The following is a 21,283-nucleotide window of genomic DNA, read 5'->3' as shown; positions in this document are numbered from 1 at the left end:
CCCAGGGGATTAAAGCCCTTTAATCACCCTAGGCATTAACCCACACTGGGACCAGCAGGTCCCTCCCCAACCCCCCCCAGCCTGGCCCCACTGGGTGCCGAGGGGCACCCAAACCAGCCCTAGTGTCCCCCCACCACTGGAAGCATTACCTGCCTCTTTCCCCAGCCCTCGCAGCACAGCGAGCCCCCAATGAGCCCCTGCACACCCTCGTGCTTCGGAAGGATTTAGCCTTAAACCGGACGCATGAAGTCAGGAAGGTTTATTCCAGTAAACAGAATTTGTCTTGAGCTCGACAGTACGACAACACCCGATCGCAATACATGGAAACAAAACATCCACAGGAAGAATTTCCACAAAATACATTTAAAAAAAAATAAAACAGTGTGATTGGAAAACTCTTATTTCAGAAAAAAAAAAAGAGTCTATTGAGAAGCCTTTAAATTAAACAGTGTCAGATTCAAACCCTGATGGGCTCTGTCTCCAGGAGTGAGTGGGAGCAAAGGAGATGATTATTGCTTGCTGCACTGGCTCCAGACACCCTCTCCTCTCCCAAAATAGCCCCAGGGGCAGGGTGCTGGGGGCTCCCCACCGTGCTGGGCACCCATGTCCCTCCTTGCAGCTGGAGGACAAAGGACAGGGTCATTGTGGACGGAGCTTGCCAGGCAGGGGTCAAACACCCCAGGGAGGAATAGCTGTGGTCAGTGGCTGGGCAGATGGGGTTTGCTAAAAGTCACTAAAAGCCTCAGGTTTTGCAGTTAAAGGGCAATTTGGGGGGGGGGGGGGCTCAAATGGAGATGGGGTTTGGGGTGGGGGAAGAACCAGGGAACAGCAGGGATCAGAAGTGTTGGGCATCAGGCCACCCCAAATCCTTGACTCCCCCTCCCTGAACCCCTGCTTGTGCCTACCAGGGTGCACAGGGCTTCAAGGCAGGGCTGGAGGAGCACCCTGGGGATGGACTCACGGGAGGGGGCACCCCCCCCAGCTCTCTCTAGCCTAAAACTACCGCCCAGGACCCTGCTGCAGGGATGCTTGCTGGCCACCGAGCCCCATCACTCAGGTCAGGGTGGTGGGGAGCAGCCCTGCATCCCCGCTGGGACCCTGTGGCAGAGAGGAGGGCGATGCAGGAGAGGTGGGTGCAAGGCTGGGGGGGGGGCAGCGGACCCTCACCCCTGCCCTGGGGCCTTCACAGGTTGCTGAACAGTTCATTTTTCTTGCTCCAGTCCATCTGGGGTGCCCGCTTGCTGGTACGCTTCTGGTGTGCCCGTTCCTTGGCCACCGCCAGCGGGATGTCGAGGTCCAGGAGGGAGCCGGATGCTGAATGGCGCTTGTCACCCTCCTGCGTGTCAGGCTGGGGGGGCAGAGGCTGCATCAGCCCCGCTGTGCCCCCCCCCGGGACAGCCCCACAGTGGGGGCTCAGCCCAGACCCTGCTTTCCAGCCACTGCCTCCCCCCTCAGCATCCCCAGCCTTACCTCGCTGTGGGTCTCTCCAGAATCGGGGGACACAGCCAGCAGCCCGGGACTGGACGGGCTCTCAGACACCGAGTTGGACTGTGAGTCTCCACCGTTTTCATTTTCCTGGGGGGGAGCAGGGAGCAAATGTGAGCAGGGCAGCTCCAGCCCTGAGGTTTGGGAACGGCCCCTGGAGTTGCGAGTCCCACCCAGGGGGCCATGAAATCCGCCTTCCCCACACATAATCCCCCGCGAGCTCCAGGCTCATAAATACCTCCAGCGCTGCCCATCCGGGGTGAGGAAGGATTAAACCCCAGCCTGACTGCCCCGGCTTTAGCAGGAGGAGGAGGACGGCTGCAGGGCTGGATGCTACTTCCCTGCAGCAGCACAAGGGCTCCCAGCCCTGCAGCATCACGAGGATGGAGGAGGAAGAGGAGGAAGGCAGGCATTGCACCCACCTTCATGACACTCAGCCCCACAAGCAACCCCCTTCCTGGGGGGCACCAGCTCCCAGTCCCCTTCCCAGTGGCACCTACTCTTGCGTGGCAGCCTGGGAGCACTGTAGTCCCTGGTGGCATCACCCACCCATGGGCAGAGGGGACACCTAAACAGGCACAGTTCCTGACTGTAGACTGGCACAGATGGGATTAAAAGCAAGACGAGGCTCTCTTACCTTCCCTAGATCACCATTGGCAACTGGTTCTGGCAAGGGACCTGCAGGGTGAGGACACGGGTGCTGGGTGAGGATGTGTTTGCTCTGCCCCCTTGCCTACGGGCACAGCAGTGCCCAGCAAAGGCTGCACGTGCCCACCACTCACCCACCCACGGTCTAGCCAGGTCCCAGATTTTTTTAACCCACCCCTTGCAGCCAGCCCCACAGCATGAGGGGATGCTGTTGGGCACCGGGTACATCCCCATGATGACAGCCACAACATGGAGCCCGGTGAGACCCCCCCATCCTCCCAGGGACCACCGTGACAGCAGGGAGGGGGCCACGGCTGAGCCGAGGCTGCGGAGGAGAGCAAAGAACAGCTGCTGCCTGCTCGCTCCCCAAACCATAAACCCTGCCAAAGTGCAACCCGGGGCCATAAACCCGCCTTCCCACAGAGCCCACATCAGCCTCACTGCCCTGGCACGGGGCCCTTGGCCGCACCAGGAAGGTGCCAAAGCCAGGTGACCCTGCTTGGCTCCAGGGTGATGAGACCTCCACCTCCCAGGGCTCGGGGACTCCCCCAGCACCCCCACGTTTGGTGACAAGGTGACGCAGAGCCGGCAGAGGTGGCACAAACCCCCTTCCCTGCAGCACAGCCCCCAGCCCACCTGCCAGGTGCTCCTCCGAGGGCACCACCTTGCACTTCTTGAAGAACTCATCCGTGAGGACATCCACCACCAGCAGCCTGGTCTCATCACCGCCCGCCTTGATGGCTGCCACCACATCGGCATGCTGCTTGCCCTCCATGCACACCCCGTTCACCTGCGGGCACGGCACGATGTCACTGCCAGGGCCAGGGGACATCCGTCCCTCGGGAGCCCCATGGAGGGGCCGGGTACCAGCCTTGGTACCAGTCACAGCCCCAGCACGGCCACCCCACAGCCCCTGCAGGTATCCACAGCCTTGCGGGGATTAGCGGTGAAGCCAGCAAAACCTCATTAAAAGCAGATTTTCCTCTGAGTGATTAGCACGGGATCGTACCGGCAAAGCTGGCAGGGAGCGTCCAGCAGCGCGCGGACCAAGGGCTGGCACAGAAGATGGGCAGCACGGGCGAGGCACAAAGCCCTTGTGCCAGGGCACGGTCCCTGGAGACCCCCCAAAGCTTTTGGGGCAAAGAGGCAGCAGTCCCCTGCCCTGGTGAGCAGCGGGGTCGGAGCTCAGCTGGTCCTTGCCCTCGTGGGTCCCCATCCCCACCCTGGTCACAGCCTGCAGCAGGGCTTAGGGGCCATCGTGCACCTTGTCCTCATCCTGCCCCACCCCAGGGACAGCCCTGGGACACTCCTGCTCGGAGCAGAGGACAGTGCTACCGCCGCTTCACGCGCAGCCGGCTAATTAGCGCTCAGCCCCAGCCCTCTGCGGTGCTGCTCCCTGCCACCCACCCGGCTGCACCCCTGGGTGGGGACGGCCAGGCCGGTGCGGGTCAAGTGGCTGCACCGTGAGTCACCGCCGGCACCGGGGACGCCGCGCACCGTCCCGGCAAAGGGCGGCTCCCTCCCGGGCACCGGGATGCGAGGGAGCGCTGAGGTTTTTGGGGAGATGCCCCAGCCCGCCAGCAGCCCCCCCTGCCCCAGCATACCTCGATGATGCGGTCCTGGGGGGCCAGCCCCGCCGCCTCAGCCGGTGAGTCGGGGTCGATGGCACGCACGTACTGCCCCGGGCGGCTCTTGTCGCTGTGCAGGTTGAAGCCATAGCCATTGGGACCCTTCTTCATGCAGCAGAGCCGGGGCCGCAGTTCCTCCTGCAATGGGGAAAGCCTGTGGGAAAGCTGCTCCCGGACCCCCCGACACCCAGGGACAGCACCGGGACCACCAGACGCCTGCTTGGGTGGCAGGAACACAATCCTCGGGTGGCCACCTGCACCCACAGACGCCTTGAGTTGGGACACAGGGTGCCAAAACACCCTATAAACCCAGGCTCTACTTAATTAATTGGGTGCAGAGCACACCAATTGCAGCGAAACATTAAAGAAACATGTTATTATGGGTGTCCCCAGACAACACTCTTCCTTTTGGGGTCAGGATTGCAACTGCCGGCAAGGAAGGGGCACATGGGGCTTGGGCAGGCAGCTGGGATCCAGATGGAGCAGCCCCAATGCCGAGGTGCCCCAATGCTCCCGCATGACCTTCCGTGATTGCAGAAGAGAAACCAGCTCAACTGGGGCGGTGCAAGGTGGGAAGTTCACATCTCCAGGAGGCAACACCCAGCTCATCTGCACCCAGTTTCACCCTGACCTGTGGATCCGCCAGCACCCAGAGCCAAGGAGCATGACTGGGACAGCCACAGCCCCACACCTGGTTCCCCATCAGCCCTTTAAGAGCACAGTTCCCCACAATGTGAGCAGCGGGGAGAAGCAGGAGCATCCTCAGGAGCCTGGCAAATAGGAGCTGCCTTTGCTCGCCCTACGGGGAGCAGGATGGTCGGGAAGCATCGGAGGAACCAGGCGACACGAACCAGCTGCCTGCACGCAGTGCTGTCAGAACTGCTCCAACCCCAGCACTGAAACACCACTTCTACATATTTATATATATAAAATGGTTTGATCCTGCCTTGACCACCAGCTCCTGGGCTTTGGTAGGGCTGTCCCAGCAGCCAAGCCACGCTTGAGCTCTTGAAATATTCCTGACCAGGGACTTTAATATTTATTCTATCTTCTGAGATTGTTTGTTCTCCTTTGGTACCCATAGCATCACCAGGGACATGCACCGCAGGAATTTCCCCTTCCGCACCTGCACCGTGCTGCTCTTTACCCCCTGTACAGCACAATCGCTTCTCGCTATGAAATCCCCTTTGCACCCTGCCAGGAAAGCCTGGTCCCTGGGGTGCTGGCACCCCACGTCTGGCAGCGCTGCAGGGGCAACAGGGTCCCGCATGGGCCAGGGTGACGCGTTTGCAATCACTAAGCCCAACGCTGCGATAAAACCCCATCCTCTTGCACAACGCCTTCCTGCAGGGTCAAGGCTGGCTGCCGCCCCGGTACCGCTCGCCAACTCCCCGGGAAGGAAGGCACAAACAAGCACCCAACCGGGTCTGCCGGGGAGTGAAGGTGAGCCCGGGATGCCGCAGCGCTGGCAGTCACGCAGGACCCGCTCCACCCACGGCTCGGCTGGGCGATGTCTGGTGCAAGAGCCCGGCTGCACCCTGGGGAGCTGGTGGCGTCTCCCCCGCAGACCGGCAGCGGGTTCCCTGGCTGGGTGGAAGATTGTGACACCTCGACTTCGCCCCGGCTACCCCTCGGTCCCTGCGTGCCGGGGCGGTTGGGCGACGGGCTCTGCCCCGGTCCCCGCGCCTGGGTGGCAGCAGGTTCACGGGGTGCCCAGGCTGCGGTGACTGCACCCTCCACCCAGGCAGCGATCCCCAGCGAGGGTGGGGGACAGAGAAGACCCAAAACAAGGCCAAAAAGCAGGAGCTGGTGGAGCCTGGAAGAAGGCAGCACCTCCCTGGGTTCCTGCCCTGGGCTGGCCCCGGGAAGGGGGTTTGGGCTCTGCAAGCACCCACGCTCCCGGTGCCCTTGGCAGCACCGCGAGGTTGCTCCACGCCGATAGCTCGGGACAAAGCCGGAGGGAGCACCCGGCAAGCGGTGCTGGCAGCGCTCCCGGGTGAGGAGGAGGGGGGAGGACTTCGCTCCCACCCATACCAACAAAGCCTGGGCAGCTCAGGCTCTCCGAGACACTGGGGCCACGAATTTAGGGGTGGTGGGGATAGCCCTGCAGGATGGACAGATGCCTCGGGGCAAGGGGACAGGTCATGGCAGCGAGGGAGGCACCAAGCCCTCAAAGGCGGCCGGCAAAGGCAGGAGCACCCAGTGCAAGGGCAGCCTGGCCGAGCCGTGACCTGGCCCCCCCAGCATCCCCCCACCAGTGGCTGGCAGCTCCTCCAGCCCAGCGTGCCAGGCTGCCTTCGCCCTCCCCAAATCCCTCGTGCCAGCAGAAACCCGGCGGGCAGCCACGGTTCTGCCTCCCTGAGAGAAAAATATAAATGCATCTGATTTACCAGCAGCCGTATCCTGCCTATCCACAGGGCACCCCTCCAGCCCCAAAGTCCCCCCCCGGCCAGAAGGGACCCGAGGTGAGAGGGTCTGGGGTCAACACCTGGGATGCGGAGAAGCCCCATGGCCGCGGGGCCAGGAGCTGGAGAGCAGGAAAACGGAAATGCCCCTAATTTCTATAAGCTTTTGCATCCTCTCCTCCAACGCCAGCAGCCCTCCCGCCGCGCTCGGGCACGGATTAGCGGGCAGAGCCTCGTTACGAGCAATTACAACCTCCGGCGGGGAGGGCGGCGGGGGAAGCCGGACTCAGCCCCCAGCATGGACATCCCATGCCACCCCTCTCTGCTGTACCCAGGGGTGGCACAGGGACGTCTCCTGCCCGCAGATCTGCCCACTTGGGATGGGGAGCTCAGTGGCATCGCATCCTTCTTCCTGCCCTGGAACAGGACTTGGGGCACATCTGGAGCCTTCTCCTTCCAGGAGCGTGCCAGATCATCCCTCCCCAGCACCTTCGGCCACTTGGCAGGACCAGCAGCCCCAGGGATGTGGGGACCCCAATTGCACGGTGTGCCAGAACCCGCTCCCCAGTTCCCAGCCCTCCAAGAACAATTTCAGGACAGCTTTTGAAGCCCCAAGTCCCAGGAAACTCCCCACAGCCCTACAAGCAGCAACAAGCCCGTCGGCAGCAGCATTCCCGGTTACTCAAAGAGAAACACAACAGCTCTGAGGACGCCTGGGCCAGCAAATTCACACGGGTCCTGAAATCTGGCGCACACATTCGGGCTTTATACAAAGGGGATGCAAAGCAGCCTCCTCGCAGCATCCCCGTCACGTCCCGTTTGACTGGAGCTGCTTTTCATGCAGCTGCCTTGAGAGGAAATTTAATTCATTTCCTAATTAGACACCAGCTACCGCCAGTGCAATGCTCCCAAATGCGGGGGGAGGAGGATCTGCTCCCTGTTATACCCCAAAACTCAGCCCTGGGAGGCTCACCCAGCTTTTACAAGGAGGGATGAGCATTGCTGGCAGGGAGAGCTCTAATTTAGCACTAAATTTACAAGAGGGAAGCCCGGGGCTGGTAGCAAAAGCCATGCCCTGGTAAAAGCAGCCCCAGCCTGTGCCAGGGCGCTGGGCTGGCAGTCACCGGTGCTGCTTCGCTAACGCCGTGCAGTTTGCGTGAAACTTTCTCAAGACACTCCCAAGCAGCCGAAAGCTCCGGAAACGCAGGCGGGGGGAGGACGAGCTGTCACGGCTCCCAGCCCAGCACTGGGGACAGTCCCCAGGGTGCGGGGCCCCCAGAAGCGGGGCTGGCCCCGGGTATAAAACTGTCACCTCGCTGGCTCAGCGCCACAGAAGGGGGGTGCACGGATCAGCTCCCCAGGTGCCTCCACAGAGGCTCAAAACCTCCACCTCAGCATCAAGGGGGATTTGCATGCCCAGGGTTTTATAGGAATGAGAAGGGAGCCTATGACAACCCCCCCAAAGCCTCCTCAGCCCATGCCCAGCACTAGCAGCCACAGGGGTGTCCTGACCATGCAGGATCCAGCAGGGTTTGGAGAGAGAGGTCGGATCCTGCCCAAAGGAGGGAGGTGTTAAACCCTCGCTCGGCCCCAGGCAGGGTGTGGGTGCTGCCGGCCGGCTCTCACAGCAGTGAGTGTCTCCAGGCTCGGTAAGCAAATAAAGGCAAGTCCATCCCATAAAGCAAACAGGACTCTGACACAGGCTCCCCACCGCAGCGATCCTGGGGGAATCCCACCAACCCACGGGGCTGAGACAGGGCTGCCAGGGGACGGGGCAGCAGGCACCGGCTGCCCGCCAGCGACCAGAGAACAGGCACACCAGTGTGTTCCCCGCTCACCAGAGAGAAATCCCATTCTGCCCGCTCCGGCTTGACTCATCATCTTCCCACCCTGCTCGGTGGGCGCCCAGATGGGGCGATGTCTCCAAACCCGCTCGCCTTCGTTCTCCTGCCCCAAGCACCGGGCCCTGCCCCCAGCCACAAGATTTCCTGCTACCTGTTGAGAAACCATCCGGGGCTGTGCAGTAATGTCACCCATGTCACCCGCTTCCTGCTCCCGCAACAGAGAAACCGCCTGCGGTAACTCTGCACGGGGCACACCCCGAGCCTGCACCCCAAGACTGTGGGGCATCTCCAGCCAGGGATGCCTCCCCCCCCCAAAGTTTGTGGGGCATCTCCAGCTTCCCTGGCCCTTTGCATCGCTCCGGCCGGCACAGCTCCTGCGAGCAGGCAGCCACCCCGCGGCATGTCAGGGCTCCGTCCCCCACCTTGGGGACTGCACACCCGCAGCCCCCCAAGCCTGGCAGGGGACTCACCTGAGCTGCATTAACTACATCCCCTTTATTTTTCCCAGCTCATGGAGAGATCTGGGAGCAGAAAGCACAGCACAGACGGTCTCGCTGGCCTCGAGGGAGCGTTGGCACTGCGACATACGGGAGGGCAGGCACGCTCCCCCCCGCACAGGGCAGCACCGCAGCCCGGCACGGGGCCAGATCCGAGGGACCAGGGATGCCACGGGGGACAGCGTGTGGCACAGGGACAGGGACAGAGCCTGGTTGTTCCCACCTGAACAAGCCCATCGAGGAGGTGCCGGAGTGGTGCTTTAGCCAGGCAGGGGTGAGACCGGTGCCCTGCAATGGATCAGTCCGACTGGGGCAGCCGGCACGAGGCTAAAGTCCAACAGGAGACACAACCAATAAAAACACCTGATCCTCAGCAAAACCCTGCGTGACAACAGCTCATGAGGCATCAAAGTCTGCCTAGGGCTCAGCACCAGCACTAGGAAGGCCTCACAGCACCAACCCTTCCCAGCTGATCTTTGGGAGCCGGTCATAAGAGCTCCCCAGAAGGTCCCGCACCCCAGGGACACCAAGAGCCTGCTCCCCAGGAAGACTATCAACATCTCTGTTGTAACAACAAATGTGTTTTTGCTGGGTAAATAAAAAGCAGTATTACCTCCGGCAGCCTAGAGTGTTTCTTAGGAACGGCTCCGGGCAGGAAAGGTCAGCTATTTCTCAATTCTCACCTTTCTACATCGCTTTGTTTGTGCAACCGCTAGTTCCCACGCGCCGCTTCAGGCCAACATTCCTGAATTAGTAAGTGTCTGTACTTAGTATCTGTACGTGGAGACCTGACCGACAGGATCGGTCCCCCTGGTTTGGGAAGGGCTGCGGCATCTCTGCTCCACAGCAGAGACCGGACACACTTCAGGGCACGAGTGACTGCCGGCGACACCTGCGGTCACAACCCCCCCAAAAAATACCGTCTGCCACAGCTTTTTTTGTTGTATTTTGGAACGGTTAACACTGCACGTCGAAGCTCACCACCGCCCTCGCTGCCTGTTGCTTTTTCTCACCCCGTTTTACCGGCCCTGCAGCACAAGGACGGGCCAAAGGGCTCCGGGACACGACGGGCTGCTCGGTTACGGTTCCAAACCGTCCCCTGTGCCCGCCTGCCTCCGCTCGTCACCCAGCAAGGCTGGTAGAGAAAAGTGTTAAGGAGACAAAAAAAAAAAAAAAAAAATTACAATCGAAAAGGAAAAGCAGCAGGGCGGGCCCCAGCGCTCCTAGGGAACCGTGTTTAAAGCAAACCGAAAAACCGAGAGCGAAACCACACGGGGCGCCCGGGGCAGACGCGACGGCTGCCGCTCCCGCTCGCTCGGCTGAAGGCAACGACCGGGGCCGGTCCCGGGAAGTCCCCACCCGCCTCCCCCCGACCCCCAAAAAAACTTTCCAGCGCCCGAGCTCCCCCCCCGGCCGCCCATTTACCCGCTGGCCGCCGCTGGGCTCCCGCGCCGGGGGCTCCGCCGGCTCCGGGGCCGCCTGCCCGCCGCCCACGGGGGGTTCGGTCCCCGGCCCGCCCCGCTTCTGCTCGTCGGCCAGCGGGTCCACGACGAGGAGGCTGACGGCCCCGGCGGCGGCGCGGATGCGCTCCACCACCTGCTGATGGCTCTCCCGCTCCACGTTCTCGCCGTCCACCTCCAGCAGCCGGTCCCCGGCCCGCAGCCCCGAGCGCTCGGCCGGCGAGCCCGCCTCCACCAGCCGGATGAACTGGCCCGGCTTGCCCTTCTCGCCGTGCAGGTGGAAGCCGTAGCCGTCCGGCCCCCGCTCCAGGCGGCACAGCCGCGCCGCGGGGCCCGCCGTGCTGCCGCCGCCGCTGCTCATGGCGGGAGGGGCGGGAGCGGCTCCGCCGCCCGTCCCCGCCAGCCGCGCCGAGCGCCTCTGCGCGCCCGCCCCCTCCGCCCGCCGCTCTTATACCCGGGGGCGGGGCGCGGCGCGGGCGGCCGCCAATCGGAGAGCGGGGCGGGGCGAGACCCGCCACACAAGGAGATCCACGGGGCGAGGGCGTGCAACCATAGGGGATGCGGTTATGCAAATCGGCCGGGGGGTGGGGTTATGCAAATATCGCCTCGCCCCGCCGGGGCGCCCCGGGCAGGGTGCAGCGGCGGCGGCGCCGGGGTCCTGCCGCCCACCCCCGTGGGGTCGGGCCGCTCCCCCGGGGCCACCTCCGCCTCTCCCCGCCAGCCGCCGGGGCAGCCCCCGGTCCCCGTTGAGCCCTCCCCTCCCATCCGCCGCGGGCCGGCTTTGCTTCCCCCCGGGGTCACGGCAGACAGCCCCGACGCTGGCTGGAGACCGGCGGGGCGCTCCCCGCTCTCCCCGCTCCGCCCGGGACACGTCCCGGGTGGCACACCTCGGCCTCTCGGGGCTCGGGCTCCCCGTCCCCTCGGCCGATGCTCGAACGCCGCTCTCGGTGCCGGGCCCCCGCGCTGCTCCGAGGCAGATGGGGTGGAGGGATGCTCAAGAGCTTCAAAAGCAAAACGAAAACCCCAAACTGAAACTGCGTGGGAAAGCAGCACGGGAGGCCGCGTTCGCGGGTAACCCGCTGTGTGGCGGAAATGAGAGAGCAGCCCTGTTCCCCCAAGCAGCTCCCCGGCCCCTGCTTGGCACCCTGGAGCTGGGGGACCCAAGGATGGGGAGCTGGGGGGGAACTCGGGGGGGGGGATTTGCTCTGCCCAGCCCCAATGTGCTCTGCTTGCGACCTGGGAAGCAGAATTGGCTGCAGGGGATTACGAGAGTGTGAAATCCTGGGGTTTCGGGTCAGCCAGGGCAGAGCGAGGCAGAAGCAAGCCTGGGCCACTCCGGCACCGCAGCAGGGCTGCTGGGGCCAGGCAGAGCTGGCCCCGGGCTCCCGGGATCCTCCCGGGGAGAGTGGCACGGAGATACGTCAGTGTCTCTTACTGCCGGGTTTCAGGGCCTAGCTGAACTTCAGGCTGGCCAAAGGTCCTCAGGGCAGCCAGGTTCACATTTAACCATGCTGCAGCCAGGCGAGCAAGGAGGTGACGGCAGCATGCCGCAGGACGTGTCCCTCCCGGGTGGCTCCGTGCCGAACCCCTGCTGGAGGGACCCCAGCGGCCAAGAAACCCCCCGTGTGCTGGGGGGGGGTGCTGGGGGTTGGCCGTGTTCCAGCTCCGTGGAGCTGGGAGCGAAGGGTGGGCTCATTTGTTTCCTCCACTCGGCTGAGCATTTGCCCACGGCCGCTCAGCCCTGAGAAAGGCAGTGGAGAGGAATCCCACGGCGGCCGGCGGCAGATGCCTGCGGAGAGGAAAACCAGGGCAAGCATGTCACAGGACAGCCCCAGGACAGGGGGGTCCATCGCCTGTAGCATCAATGTGGCACAGCCCTCCCTTTGGCAAGGGGGCTGTGAGCGGCACGGCCCTGCGAGCATGTGTGTTCCGGGGGGGAGACGGAGGGGGGACACTTTTTGGGAACGCTGCCCTAAGTCAGGAAACAAAAGACAGCTCCAAGAGGGCTGGTTTGAGCATGGGACAGTGATAAGGAAGAAAGGCAGCAGCAAAGGAAACAGCCGGAGCTGGTTTTGGGTCCGGCAGACGTCGGCAGCGCCCACAGGATGGCAGGGTGCAGGCAGCACCGTTGCACCCCAGCTGCCTCCTCCTGCCGGGGCCCTTTGCGGCTCGGCGTGACGTTAAGGGAGCTCAGGCTGGAGGAGGGAAAGCAGAAAAAGAGCCAACGTCTGTTTGTGTTGAAGCCATCCAGCATTTTTTGCAGACATCAGCCAAGCAGCAGCAGCAATGCCATTGGTGGGAAGACGGAGTTATTTGGGGAATGCTGGACTCCGCACCATGAGAACAGCAGGGGAGGAGGTTGGTTTTAATTTAACAGGCCATGTTTACTCTTCCCCTCTCACCTTTGGACTGTCTGAAATGTTCAAGGAAAGCCCTGGCAGGGAGGAAGGGGCTGCGTGTGCTTCCCCTTCCCCACAGCTGCTCCCAGGGCCCCCCCGGCCCCGCTGCTCTGCAGCGCTGGGCTGCAGCAGCCTCCCACGTTGCAGACCCGGGGCAGAGATTTCTCACACAATGAAAAAACAGGCAGATGCAAAGCCTTGAAAATACCCAGCTTTAATCTGTAAACTTGCAAAGAAAGACCCGGGAGCAGAGCAGAGGCGAAGGAGGGACGGGGGCAGGTGAGAGACGAGCAGCTGGGGCGCAGGGCCAGGGAAGATGCTGGTGGGGACAGATGTGCCAGACAGTCCCCGACTCCGACGTGCAAAAGTGCCATGCCCTCCGCAGCTGCCCTTCGCATCAACTCTTCAGCTATATAACCAAACATTCACCATCTCACCACCCTAGGTAGCGGTCAGGGGAGCCGGCAGCGTGCTGGAGGGGTCGGCAGGGCCAGGCTGAGCACTGGGGATGTGCAGCAACGCAGGGCCCAAGCCTTGTACCTTGTGCTCCGTGTAGCAGCATTTGCTGGCTGAAACATCTCAGGCATCTGCTCTCCAGAGAGTGGGTTTCAGCTGCCATTTGCCAGTGGCAGGAAGAAACAGTTGTATGACATGTGCAGCGATGGGACAGAAACCCAGCCCACCCTGGGAGCCGGCAGGCACAGCAGCGCCAGGCCACCGCGGGCACAGCCACCCCACCAGCTCCAGCCTGCGTGAGGCCGGAGATGGTTTTGTCTGGAGGGATTGAAAACAAAAAGGCTTTTCTTGTCAAAAAAAAAAAAAAAAAAAAAGTCTCTAATTCCTGTGGCTACAAGAGGGGGGAAATAAAGTTTTTTTCCAAATTGCCTTGTGTACTAGAACTGCCCCAAGCATCGCTTGGGTGCTCCAAGGGGAGTTTTATGTCTCACGTCAGCTGCGCAGGCAGGGAGCAGGCTTGGCTGGACACTTCCCCATCCCGGCCCTTCCCTCCGGCAGAACCAGGACACAACAGGGACATCGCTGCCCTCGTGGTGGCAGGAGGATAAAAGCTGACATTAGCAACTGCAGCAGCGAGGAGTCACGGTGAGTGTGGGCACCGGCTGGACTCAGCCGTGGGGCAGCCTGGGGGGCAGAGCTGAGGCTCCCTGAAGGGAAGCCAGAGCCTGGCAGCACCGGGGACGTGGGGGCTGGATGAGGCCCTTTCAGCCGGACGAGAGCAGTGCCAAGAGTGGGGATGGCTGCAGGGGAGGAGAGGACCAGCAGCTGTACGAAGGCTCATCCATGGCACACACGCAGCCCCTCCAGCCGCTCTCAGGAGCCCTCAGCTAGCTGCGGGGCCGTATCCTGCTCAGGTGATGGAGGCACCACAATGACTCGCTGGCCAGGCTGGCAGTCATCACACCGTGGTTATTCCCCCAGTAGCACACAGTAAGCTCCAGGCATTGCCCCGCAGGGCAGCAGGATCTGGCCCCTGGATCCTGGCGCCAGGGCAATGGCTCTCCCCGTGCACGCTTCGCTCTGCCGAATTGTCCCGTCCACGCTTGGCTTGTCAGAGCCTGGTTTCCTCGGGCACTCAAGGGCAGGATTGGGCCCCTGTTCTGCCTCCTGCCTGCCTGCCTGCACCCCCCGGGGCTGCCAGCTCCTCCCGGCCACTCTCAGGCGAAGGCACAGCAGCTTGATTTCTTCTTCTGTGACTCGATGTAGTCGTGGATCTGGAAGCGGGGCTCGTCCGGCGGCTGCACCGCGCGCTGCTTCAGCTCCCTGGGGTGGTGGGGCCGCGTTACCCCCCCTGCCTGCTCCAGTGCCAGTGCGGGAGGCAGCGGGGTCGAGGGGAGACCTCCCTTGCCCGGGTCCCCCAGGTACTCACTTGGCAATGGCCAGGAAGGCTAACTCCACGTTCATGCCCGTCTTGGCGCTCGTCTCCATGAAAGGCACCCCGTACTCCTGTAAGGGCAGCACGGCCCTGTCAGCGGCCAGCCCCAAAATTCCCTCCTGTCCCTCCAAATCATCTCTGTCACCTGGCTGAGTCTTGGGGACAAGGTGCCTTCCCCTCCCTGCCTTGCCCCAGGGTTTGTGTGCAAGCGGCTGCCATGCTGCCCGTGCTAGAGCTAGGTGGGTCTGGGTACCCATTAGAGGGGGTGGCACAGCTGCACGGGGACCCTGAGCGATGTGCAATTGTCTGGGGGGGGGGGCTGCAGTTGGGATAGACCCTGGCATGGCTCACCCTGGCCAGCGATGCTCCATCTTCCGTCCTTACGGCCCTCTCGCTGCTCACATCAGCCTGCCAAGGGAAGGAAAGTGTCACCGCGTACCAGGGCCAGCTGGCACCCTGGGGGCATCTGGCAAGCAGGCAATGTGGGGTGTGCAAGGGGCTGCCAGGAACTGGGGGTGTCAGGGACCCAGGAATATCCAGTGCCCAGAGGCGAATCCAGTACCTGTTGAGCATCTGGAACCTGGTGGCATTGAGGATGTGGGGGGACATCCAGGACCTGGGGACACTGGGGACTTGGGGCAGCACCCAGTGGATACCTGTGGGCATCCAGGACCCAGGGGGGCTTCTGGTACCCTGCTGGGCATCAAGTATCCAGCATCATCCAGGATTCAGAGAGCAACCAGTCCCAGGGGAAAATCCAGTACTCAGTCTGGCATTGGGCACCCAGCAGCATCTGGGACCCCTGGAGAGAACGTGGGTCCTGGTTGGGCATCTGGGACTTGGGGCTACCTGGGATCTGGGGGTACATCCAGGACCTGGGTGGCCATCCCATACCCAGCAGCATCCCATACCCACCAGCATCCAGCACCGGGAGCATCCCATACTGGGAGCCTCAGCCTCGTGCTGCCCCCCATTGGCTGCCGGGGACACTACCCCCCCCGAACCCCCAAAACCTCTGGGGTCACCTCTGGGGCTTGGCTGAGCCCAGAAAGCAGCAGAGCCCCACGGAGGGTGTAGGCTGGTTGCACCCAGCCGGCAGGCAGAGCACCCACGGACCCCCATCCCTCCACAGCCACAGGGACGGCAAGGGCACGGGACGGCAAGGACACGGGACCGCACGGCAAACCGCGGGGTGAAGGGGGACCCTGCACGCACCTTATTGCCCAGCAGCATGATGACCACATCCTTCTGGGCGTACTCGTGGATCTCCGTCAGCCAGGCCTGTGGGGCAGCAGGGATGTGTCAGGGTGAGCGGTACCCTTGTCCCTCCCCTCCCAGCCCTCACTCACCCCCACAAGGATGGGGAAAATGACTTTTTTTTTGGCATGGGAACCGTTCCAGCATGACAGCTGAACAGTCCTGAAAACGCCCCGTCTCCTGGCTACGGCCCAAGCCTACACGTAGTTCACGTCCATCCCAAACCACGTTTTCTCCCTCCAGCCATTTACCGTGTCCCTAAACAAAACTCACCCAGCCATGCAGCACCCAGCCAGGCGCCCCAGGGACGAGCTCCCAGCCGGCTGGGTCTGGCCAAAACAGCCGGCGTTTACGTGTAAAACAGGCTTCAAACTGCCCCAAACACCCAGCAAGCCATACGCGGCACCCATGACCCCGATTCCCAGGGAGAAACACGTTCCCAACCCACGGAGGGGACTCACGCGGATGTTGTCGAAGGACATCTTGCTGGTGATATCGTAGAGCAGGAGCAGGGCTGGAAGGGAAGAGGCAGAGGCATTGCCCTGCTGCAGGGATGTGCTCCTGCTGATATTCCCCCGTCCCCGCCAGACCCCAAACCCACCTTGGGCATCCCTGTAGTAGGCATGGGTGACGCTGCGGAAACGCTCCTGTCCTGCCGTGTCCCAGATCTGCCGAAAAGCCGCCCTGGTGAGAGCGGGGAGGGGAAATCCCTCCCAGGTGGGGATGCCCCTGTGGCTCCCGGCCCTGCCGGCCCACCGCGCTCAGCCTGGGGGGGCAGTTCAAGCAATCTGGCTGGGAATTGCTCACCCCCTCCCAAAGCTCACCTGCAACTTCACCTTCACACCATCCACGGCCACCACTTTGTTCTGCAGAAGAGAAGGAGAGCACGTTCATCAGCCCAAAGCATGCCTTGGTGCGGGTGCTGGCCAGCCCTGGCGTGGAACCTGTCATGCCCCGGCCCCTCGGCTGCTCTCCCCTGGCCAGCAGGATGAAGCCAGGCTGCCCGTGGGGATGGACGTTGAAGCCTCATTGCTACAAACCCTGGTCCTGCTGGGGGGCTGCGATGCCACGCGGTGGCTGTGGGGACATCCCAGAGCAGCATCCCCTCGTGTCAGGGTGGAAAAGAGCAGAATCAGGCCCTGACGGAGACAGGACACCAAGATCCCAGCCTGCTTTGGATCTGGTGCCTCGCTCACCTCCTACAGCCAGCACCCCCATCTTGTGGCTCCCAAGTCCCGTAACGAGCTGGCTAACGATGCAGGCTGCCCCGCAAAGCCCGGGGATGCCGATCTGCTCCGGCTCCTACTGGGCAGCCCCGGGCTTGCCCCCGTGGCCAGGGGAAGTTCAGCAGAGCTGGGGAAGTGGGGAGGTCTTGCATGAACTACATGCAAATGTGCATTCATTAATAACGTCTTGGTGTGCTTTTATAATGTTTGCCCACCATAAAGCCCTGACCCTTCTGCCACGATTCCTCTGCTCCCTGTGCCAAACGAACCACTGCTGCACTAAAAATTTGGGCTATTTGCAGCAATTTAAGGCCTTCGCCTGCTACGAGCTGCCCGGGGACACTCAGTGGGCGATGCTGGGTCTCCAGCTCAGGTTTCTTTGCTGGTGGGACCCTTGTTTGGCCCTTAAAGATGGTTGCAAACACTGAGCTGGGGGGGTTGCAGGTAGCACAGAGCTTTATCCAGCACAGCAGGAGGAAACGTGGGTTAGTTAGGGTGGTTTGCAGCCAGGCAGCCAGGCTGGGACTGGGGAAGTGAAGAGGCATTTGCAAGTGAGTGGAGAAGTCAGTTACTGGGGCTTAAGCAATTGCTGTACCCAACTCAGAAGAGCAGGGACTTCTCTCCAGAGGCCCGAGAAAAGAAAAGCAGGAGTTACTGAAGGGCTATTTAAAGACTATTAAAGAATTGTACTTGGAGGGATGATTCTGGAAAGCGAAGACCCCTATAAATAATTTGGTTGCCTGAAATTGTTTGAAATGGAAATTCAGCCCATGTGGAGATGATAAAAGTTGAGAAAATGGGCTGAATAAAAAAAAAAAAACAACATGCCCTAGGAGACACTGGAAATTATTTACCAGCAGCAAGCCATGAGCTGCTGGAGGGGATGCTTGCACAACGCACAGTGGGTACCTATGAGCTGACAACATCCCTGGGGCCACCAGCGCTGAGCCCAGCAGTGGGACGGGGCAGATTTTCCTTCTTTCCTGACTTTATTGGAAGAACAGGCCACAAGACCCCTCCAAAGCGAACCCCCAGCCCTCTCCCCCAGGCCCTGCTCCCCAACCCCCCCAATTCCCCCCTGCAAGCCAAGAGCAGCCCAGGCAGCAAAGGCAGCAGAAAACCAGAGCAGCTGCAGCTGCGGAGGCAGAGGAAGCGCCGACCACGCTCGACACGTGTCGGCAGCCACAGGCAGAGCCCAGACCGGGGACAACCCCCGTGACTTCCAGCCTGCTGAAACGCCGCTCTACCCTGAGCTGCAAACAGCTCTGCCCGCCTGTGCATCCCCAGAGAGACCCTGCAGCTGAAATTTGGTGAACAGAGAGCAGCGGGAAGGTTTAAATGGGATCTGATGACCTTAACAACTCCTCGGCAGCCCATTTCAGCCCTTTCCAAAGCACAAAATTACCGCAACCAGCATTTGCCCCCCAGGCTGTTGGCCTCAGCCTGGCTGGTGGGCTGTGCCAGCTGCCCACCGCACACCCCGAGCCCATGCATCCGGCCGCGATGGGCCAAACCGAGGCTTTTTGCTGATTTAAAGGCAAGAGGTGACAGTCCCAGTGGGCTCTTCCCTCTGTTATAGCTCTCCCAGGGAGAGGTGGAAGGGTTTCAGCAAGTGCCTGCAGCTGGTTGGGAGAATATTTGGGGTGCAGAGGCTGGAAACCCCCTGTCCCTCCTTCCCAGCACCCTGTCCTGGCTGAGGTGCAAGTCGGAGGAGGCGAGGGGCTGGCAGCTGTGGTGATCTCACCCGGAAATCTATGCCCACGGTGGCTATGAACGTCCCGGAGAGAAAGGCCCCGTCTTTGAACTGGAGCAGGAAGCAGGTTTTCCCCACGCCCGAGTCTCCAAGTAACATCACCTGCAAGATGGGCGCAGGGAGAGGTGTCAGCGGGACGGGGAGGGCGCAGCATCCCTGGGTGGTGCTGAGCCCCCCCCCCCCCGGTCCCATGTGTCCCTCCGTTTCTTTCCCCAGGGCTGGTTCAGCTGGGTCTGGGGACGCTGCTGAGAGCTGGGGGTGGGATGGGACCCCCAAGGGTACAGCCAGGTGATGCCCCAGGGCAACGGAGCAGCTCCCAGCCACCGAAAAGGGGGAGAGCAGAAGAGGAGAGCTGGTGGGAAGGCAGGTACTGCACTAAGAAGAGATGTCTCCGGGCCGGCCCCTGGCCATCTCCCAGCCCAGCAGGCTCCTGGAGAACCGGCCGCAGCTCCCGGACACACGGAGCCACCTCCACCCACGCTTTGCCCCCGGCCCCGGGTGTGCCCAGCCCAAGGGGTAGTGCATGGCTTGGGCAAACGCCGCCGTGTCTGGGACTCTCACCCTGCCTGCCACAGACACAAAAGCAAACACGGCGCCTTTTCCCCTCCTGCTAAGCAAACAGGCTCAGCCCAGGCTCCCCAACTGTGCCGGCACTGCCGGACTCGGGCAGGACAATTGCTGGTCTCCGTAAGCACAGCCTTACCTGATGCTTTGATGCCATGCTCTCCTCCCTGCTCGCCAGCAGCAGCCCTTTCCTGCCTGGCAATAATTAACCTGACACTGACCGTATCTAGCCCCTGCCTAAAAATGGCAGCGAACAGGACTCCAGCAAGAAGGCCCATCCCTGCAAGCCCACCCTGCTGGGATGCTGGAGCCTGCAAAGCAAACCCACGCAGCCCTGCTGCCTGGGCAAACACAGAGAGCTGTGGCCACCCTCGGCAGGGATGGCACAGCAAAACGCGCTGTGGGCCGGCACAGCCAGAGCTGGGGGCTGAAAATGCTCTGCCTCCTGCCAATTCACTTTGCTGGTCAAATCCTTCCCCAGGACACCCCAACCCTGCCCAGGCTGGAGGGCAGCTGGGAATACTGCTCGGTTCTGCCTCCACCTTGCTCCAGACCAAGCTGGCAACTGATTTCCTCCCTCAAACAGAAAAATTGCCCTCCACTGAAAGGAGTCAGAGTGGAGAGGATGAGAGCAAAGGACTAAAAGTGTTTTGGGGAAGGTGGCAGCACACGGGATCGCTTTGGGAGCCAGCTCAGTGAGGTGGCAGGACTGTCGGTGCTGGGCTCAGCCTGGGGCTGCATATTAAATTTTTTGGATAAAAGGTTCATCGGCCCTGTGCCTCCCCTCTGCTGCCAGGAAGAGGAGGGTGCTCCCCCGGGGTGACCCTTGGCCGAGCTGGGCTGGGGAAGAGGGGGGCAAACAGGGAGGAGGGTCCTCACCCCATGCCTGGCAGGGGTGCAGGGGTGTTTGTGGTGTGGGGGCTGTGGGCTGGGTGTGGGGCCCTGGCCTGGCTCGGCTTTGGGGCACACACGCTGCCTCCCTCCCTGGTGCCCTTGGGGTGCTGCGATGGGCTGGATGGGGTCCTGTTTCCCCTGCCCTGTATCACGGAGGGCACAGCTGCCCCAGCTGGCAGGACCCCCCCTTGCCTGGAGAAGTGCAGGACGGGCTTTCAGAAGGCAGAGCTCGGCCGTGTCCCTCCCCCAAGTAAGTCCCACTGCCCACCCACCAAGCCGAGACCCCCCAAAACCCCTATTTCTGCAGGTGGGCGACCGGGGGACGGGACCCCCGTCGCCACCTCGGGGCAGGGACCCCCTATCTCCACCTCCCGGGGGGAGAGGACCCCCATCCCCACATCTGCTCGATCTGGGACCCCCCCGGGATAGGGGCGGGCAGGGCTGGGGGGGTTCCGCTGGGGCCGCCGCCTCCTTCCCCTTCCCCTTCCCCTTCCCCTTCTCCTTCCCCTTCCCCGACCCGCAGCCGCTTCCTGGGCGCGATCGCGGCACCGGAGGAAGCGGGCGGCCCCCGGGACCCCCCCTTTGACCCTTCCCGGTCTCCCCCGGGCCTGGGGGGGGGCGAGTCCCAACCTCCACCCCCGGCAGAACTTTTGGGGGTCCATCCCCGCTCCCCCCTCACCCCGCGCCACCTCCCACCTTGCCGGCCAGCTCGTAGTCCCGGGACAGAGTCGGGGGGTCCCCGCTCCCCGCCGGGGGGGTCCCGCTCCCCGCCGTCCCTCCGGGGCCGCTCATGGTGCGTCCGAGCGGAGCCGCCGAGTCCCGGCCCCCGCGGGACCAGCGGGAGCCACGGCCCCACCCGGCCCGGCCCGGCCCGCCTTCCTCCTCCTCTTCCTCCTCCTCCCCGGCCGATGCCACCCCCAAGGCTGTGCCCCGGCCGCCTCCCTGCCCTGCCCTGCCCGGCCCCGGGATGAGGAAGAGGAGGCTCAAGGCTGGAAACCTGCACCCCCCCCCCCGCACCCCCACACCGGGGACCCCGGGGTTCTTGGGTTTGCCAGGGGGTCGGCGGCACCGGACGGCGGGCAGAGCCGTGGCACGTCCCGCCAGGCACACGGCTGGGGAGAGAAGGAACCGCTCACCCCACAAATGAACAGCCCCCAGCCCCCCCCCCAGGGTGTGGGGATGAAGACCCCAGTGCTGCTAAATCACCCCCGCCACGCCGGTTCGGTGGGGACGGTAGCTCCCGCTCCCACCCCACCGGTCCAGTCGAGGGTGGGGGGTTTAGCCCGTCTGCTGCAGCCCCGACGGCTGCTGAACTGGGCCCCGGGTTCGCAC

The 21,283-nt window shown here is 62.8% G+C and overlaps 2 protein-coding genes across 3 annotated transcripts; both read right to left on the bottom strand.

Moving 5' to 3' along the window:
• Positions 1-244: 244 nt before the first annotated feature.
• NHERF1 (NHERF family PDZ scaffold protein 1) lies at positions 245-10,379 on the bottom strand. The gene is made up of 6 exons (XM_075044478.1): positions 9,933-10,379; positions 3,738-3,899; positions 2,770-2,923; positions 2,123-2,163; positions 1,471-1,575; positions 245-1,348 (listed from the first exon to the last, which is right to left on the bottom strand). The coding sequence occupies exons 1-6, from the start codon at positions 10,326-10,328 to the stop codon at positions 1,184-1,186; spliced, it is 1,023 nt and encodes a 340-aa protein (XP_074900579.1). The 5' UTR covers positions 10,329-10,379; the 3' UTR covers positions 245-1,183.
• A 2,190-nt stretch (positions 10,380-12,569) lies between these two features.
• Positions 12,570-20,789, bottom strand: RAB37 (RAB37, member RAS oncogene family). Of its 2 annotated transcripts, XM_075044476.1 has the most exons (9): positions 20,648-20,789; positions 18,485-18,595; positions 16,339-16,380; positions 16,116-16,182; positions 15,976-16,028; positions 15,473-15,538; positions 14,609-14,665; positions 14,252-14,328; positions 12,570-14,145 (listed from the first exon to the last, which is right to left on the bottom strand). In XM_075044476.1, the coding sequence occupies exons 1-9, from the start codon at positions 20,741-20,743 to the stop codon at positions 14,040-14,042; spliced, it is 675 nt and encodes a 224-aa protein (XP_074900577.1). In that variant the 5' UTR covers positions 20,744-20,789; the 3' UTR covers positions 12,570-14,039. The 2 variants fall into 2 exon arrangements, with proteins under 2 accessions (XP_074900577.1, XP_074900578.1); XM_075044477.1 differs by lacking the exon at positions 18,485-18,595.
• Positions 20,790-21,283: the final 494 nt, after the last annotated feature.

This window comes from Buteo buteo, chromosome 13 (assembly GCF_964188355.1).
Source record: "Buteo buteo chromosome 13, bButBut1.hap1.1, whole genome shotgun sequence".
In the NCBI taxonomy this organism is placed as follows: domain Eukaryota; kingdom Metazoa; phylum Chordata; class Aves; order Accipitriformes; family Accipitridae; genus Buteo; species Buteo buteo.
This window is presented reverse-complemented; position numbering and strand designations above follow the sequence as displayed.

Coding starts and splice junctions, on each gene's coding strand:
- NHERF1 (XM_075044478.1), bottom strand. CDS start 10,328: ATGAGCAGCGGCGGCGGCAGCACGGCGGGCCCCGCGGCGCGGCTGTGC. Junction 2,164..2,769: donor CTCGGAGGAGCACCTGGCAG/GTGGGCTGGGGG, acceptor CTCACCCTGCAG/GTCCCTTGCCAGAACCAGTT. Junction 1,349..1,470: donor CTGGAGAGACCCACAGCGAG/GTAAGGCTGGGG, acceptor CTGCCCCCCCAG/CCTGACACGCAGGAGGGTGA.
- RAB37 (XM_075044476.1), bottom strand. CDS start 20,743: ATGAGCGGCCCCGGAGGGACGGCGGGGAGCGGGACCCCCCCGGCGGGG. Junction 16,183..16,338: donor GTGTGAAGGTGAAGTTGCAG/GTGAGCTTTGGG, acceptor GCTTTTCGGCAG/ATCTGGGACACGGCAGGACA. Junction 14,329..14,608: donor ATGGAGCATCGCTGGCCAGG/GTGAGCCATGCC, acceptor CTGCCCTTACAG/GAGTACGGGGTGCCTTTCAT.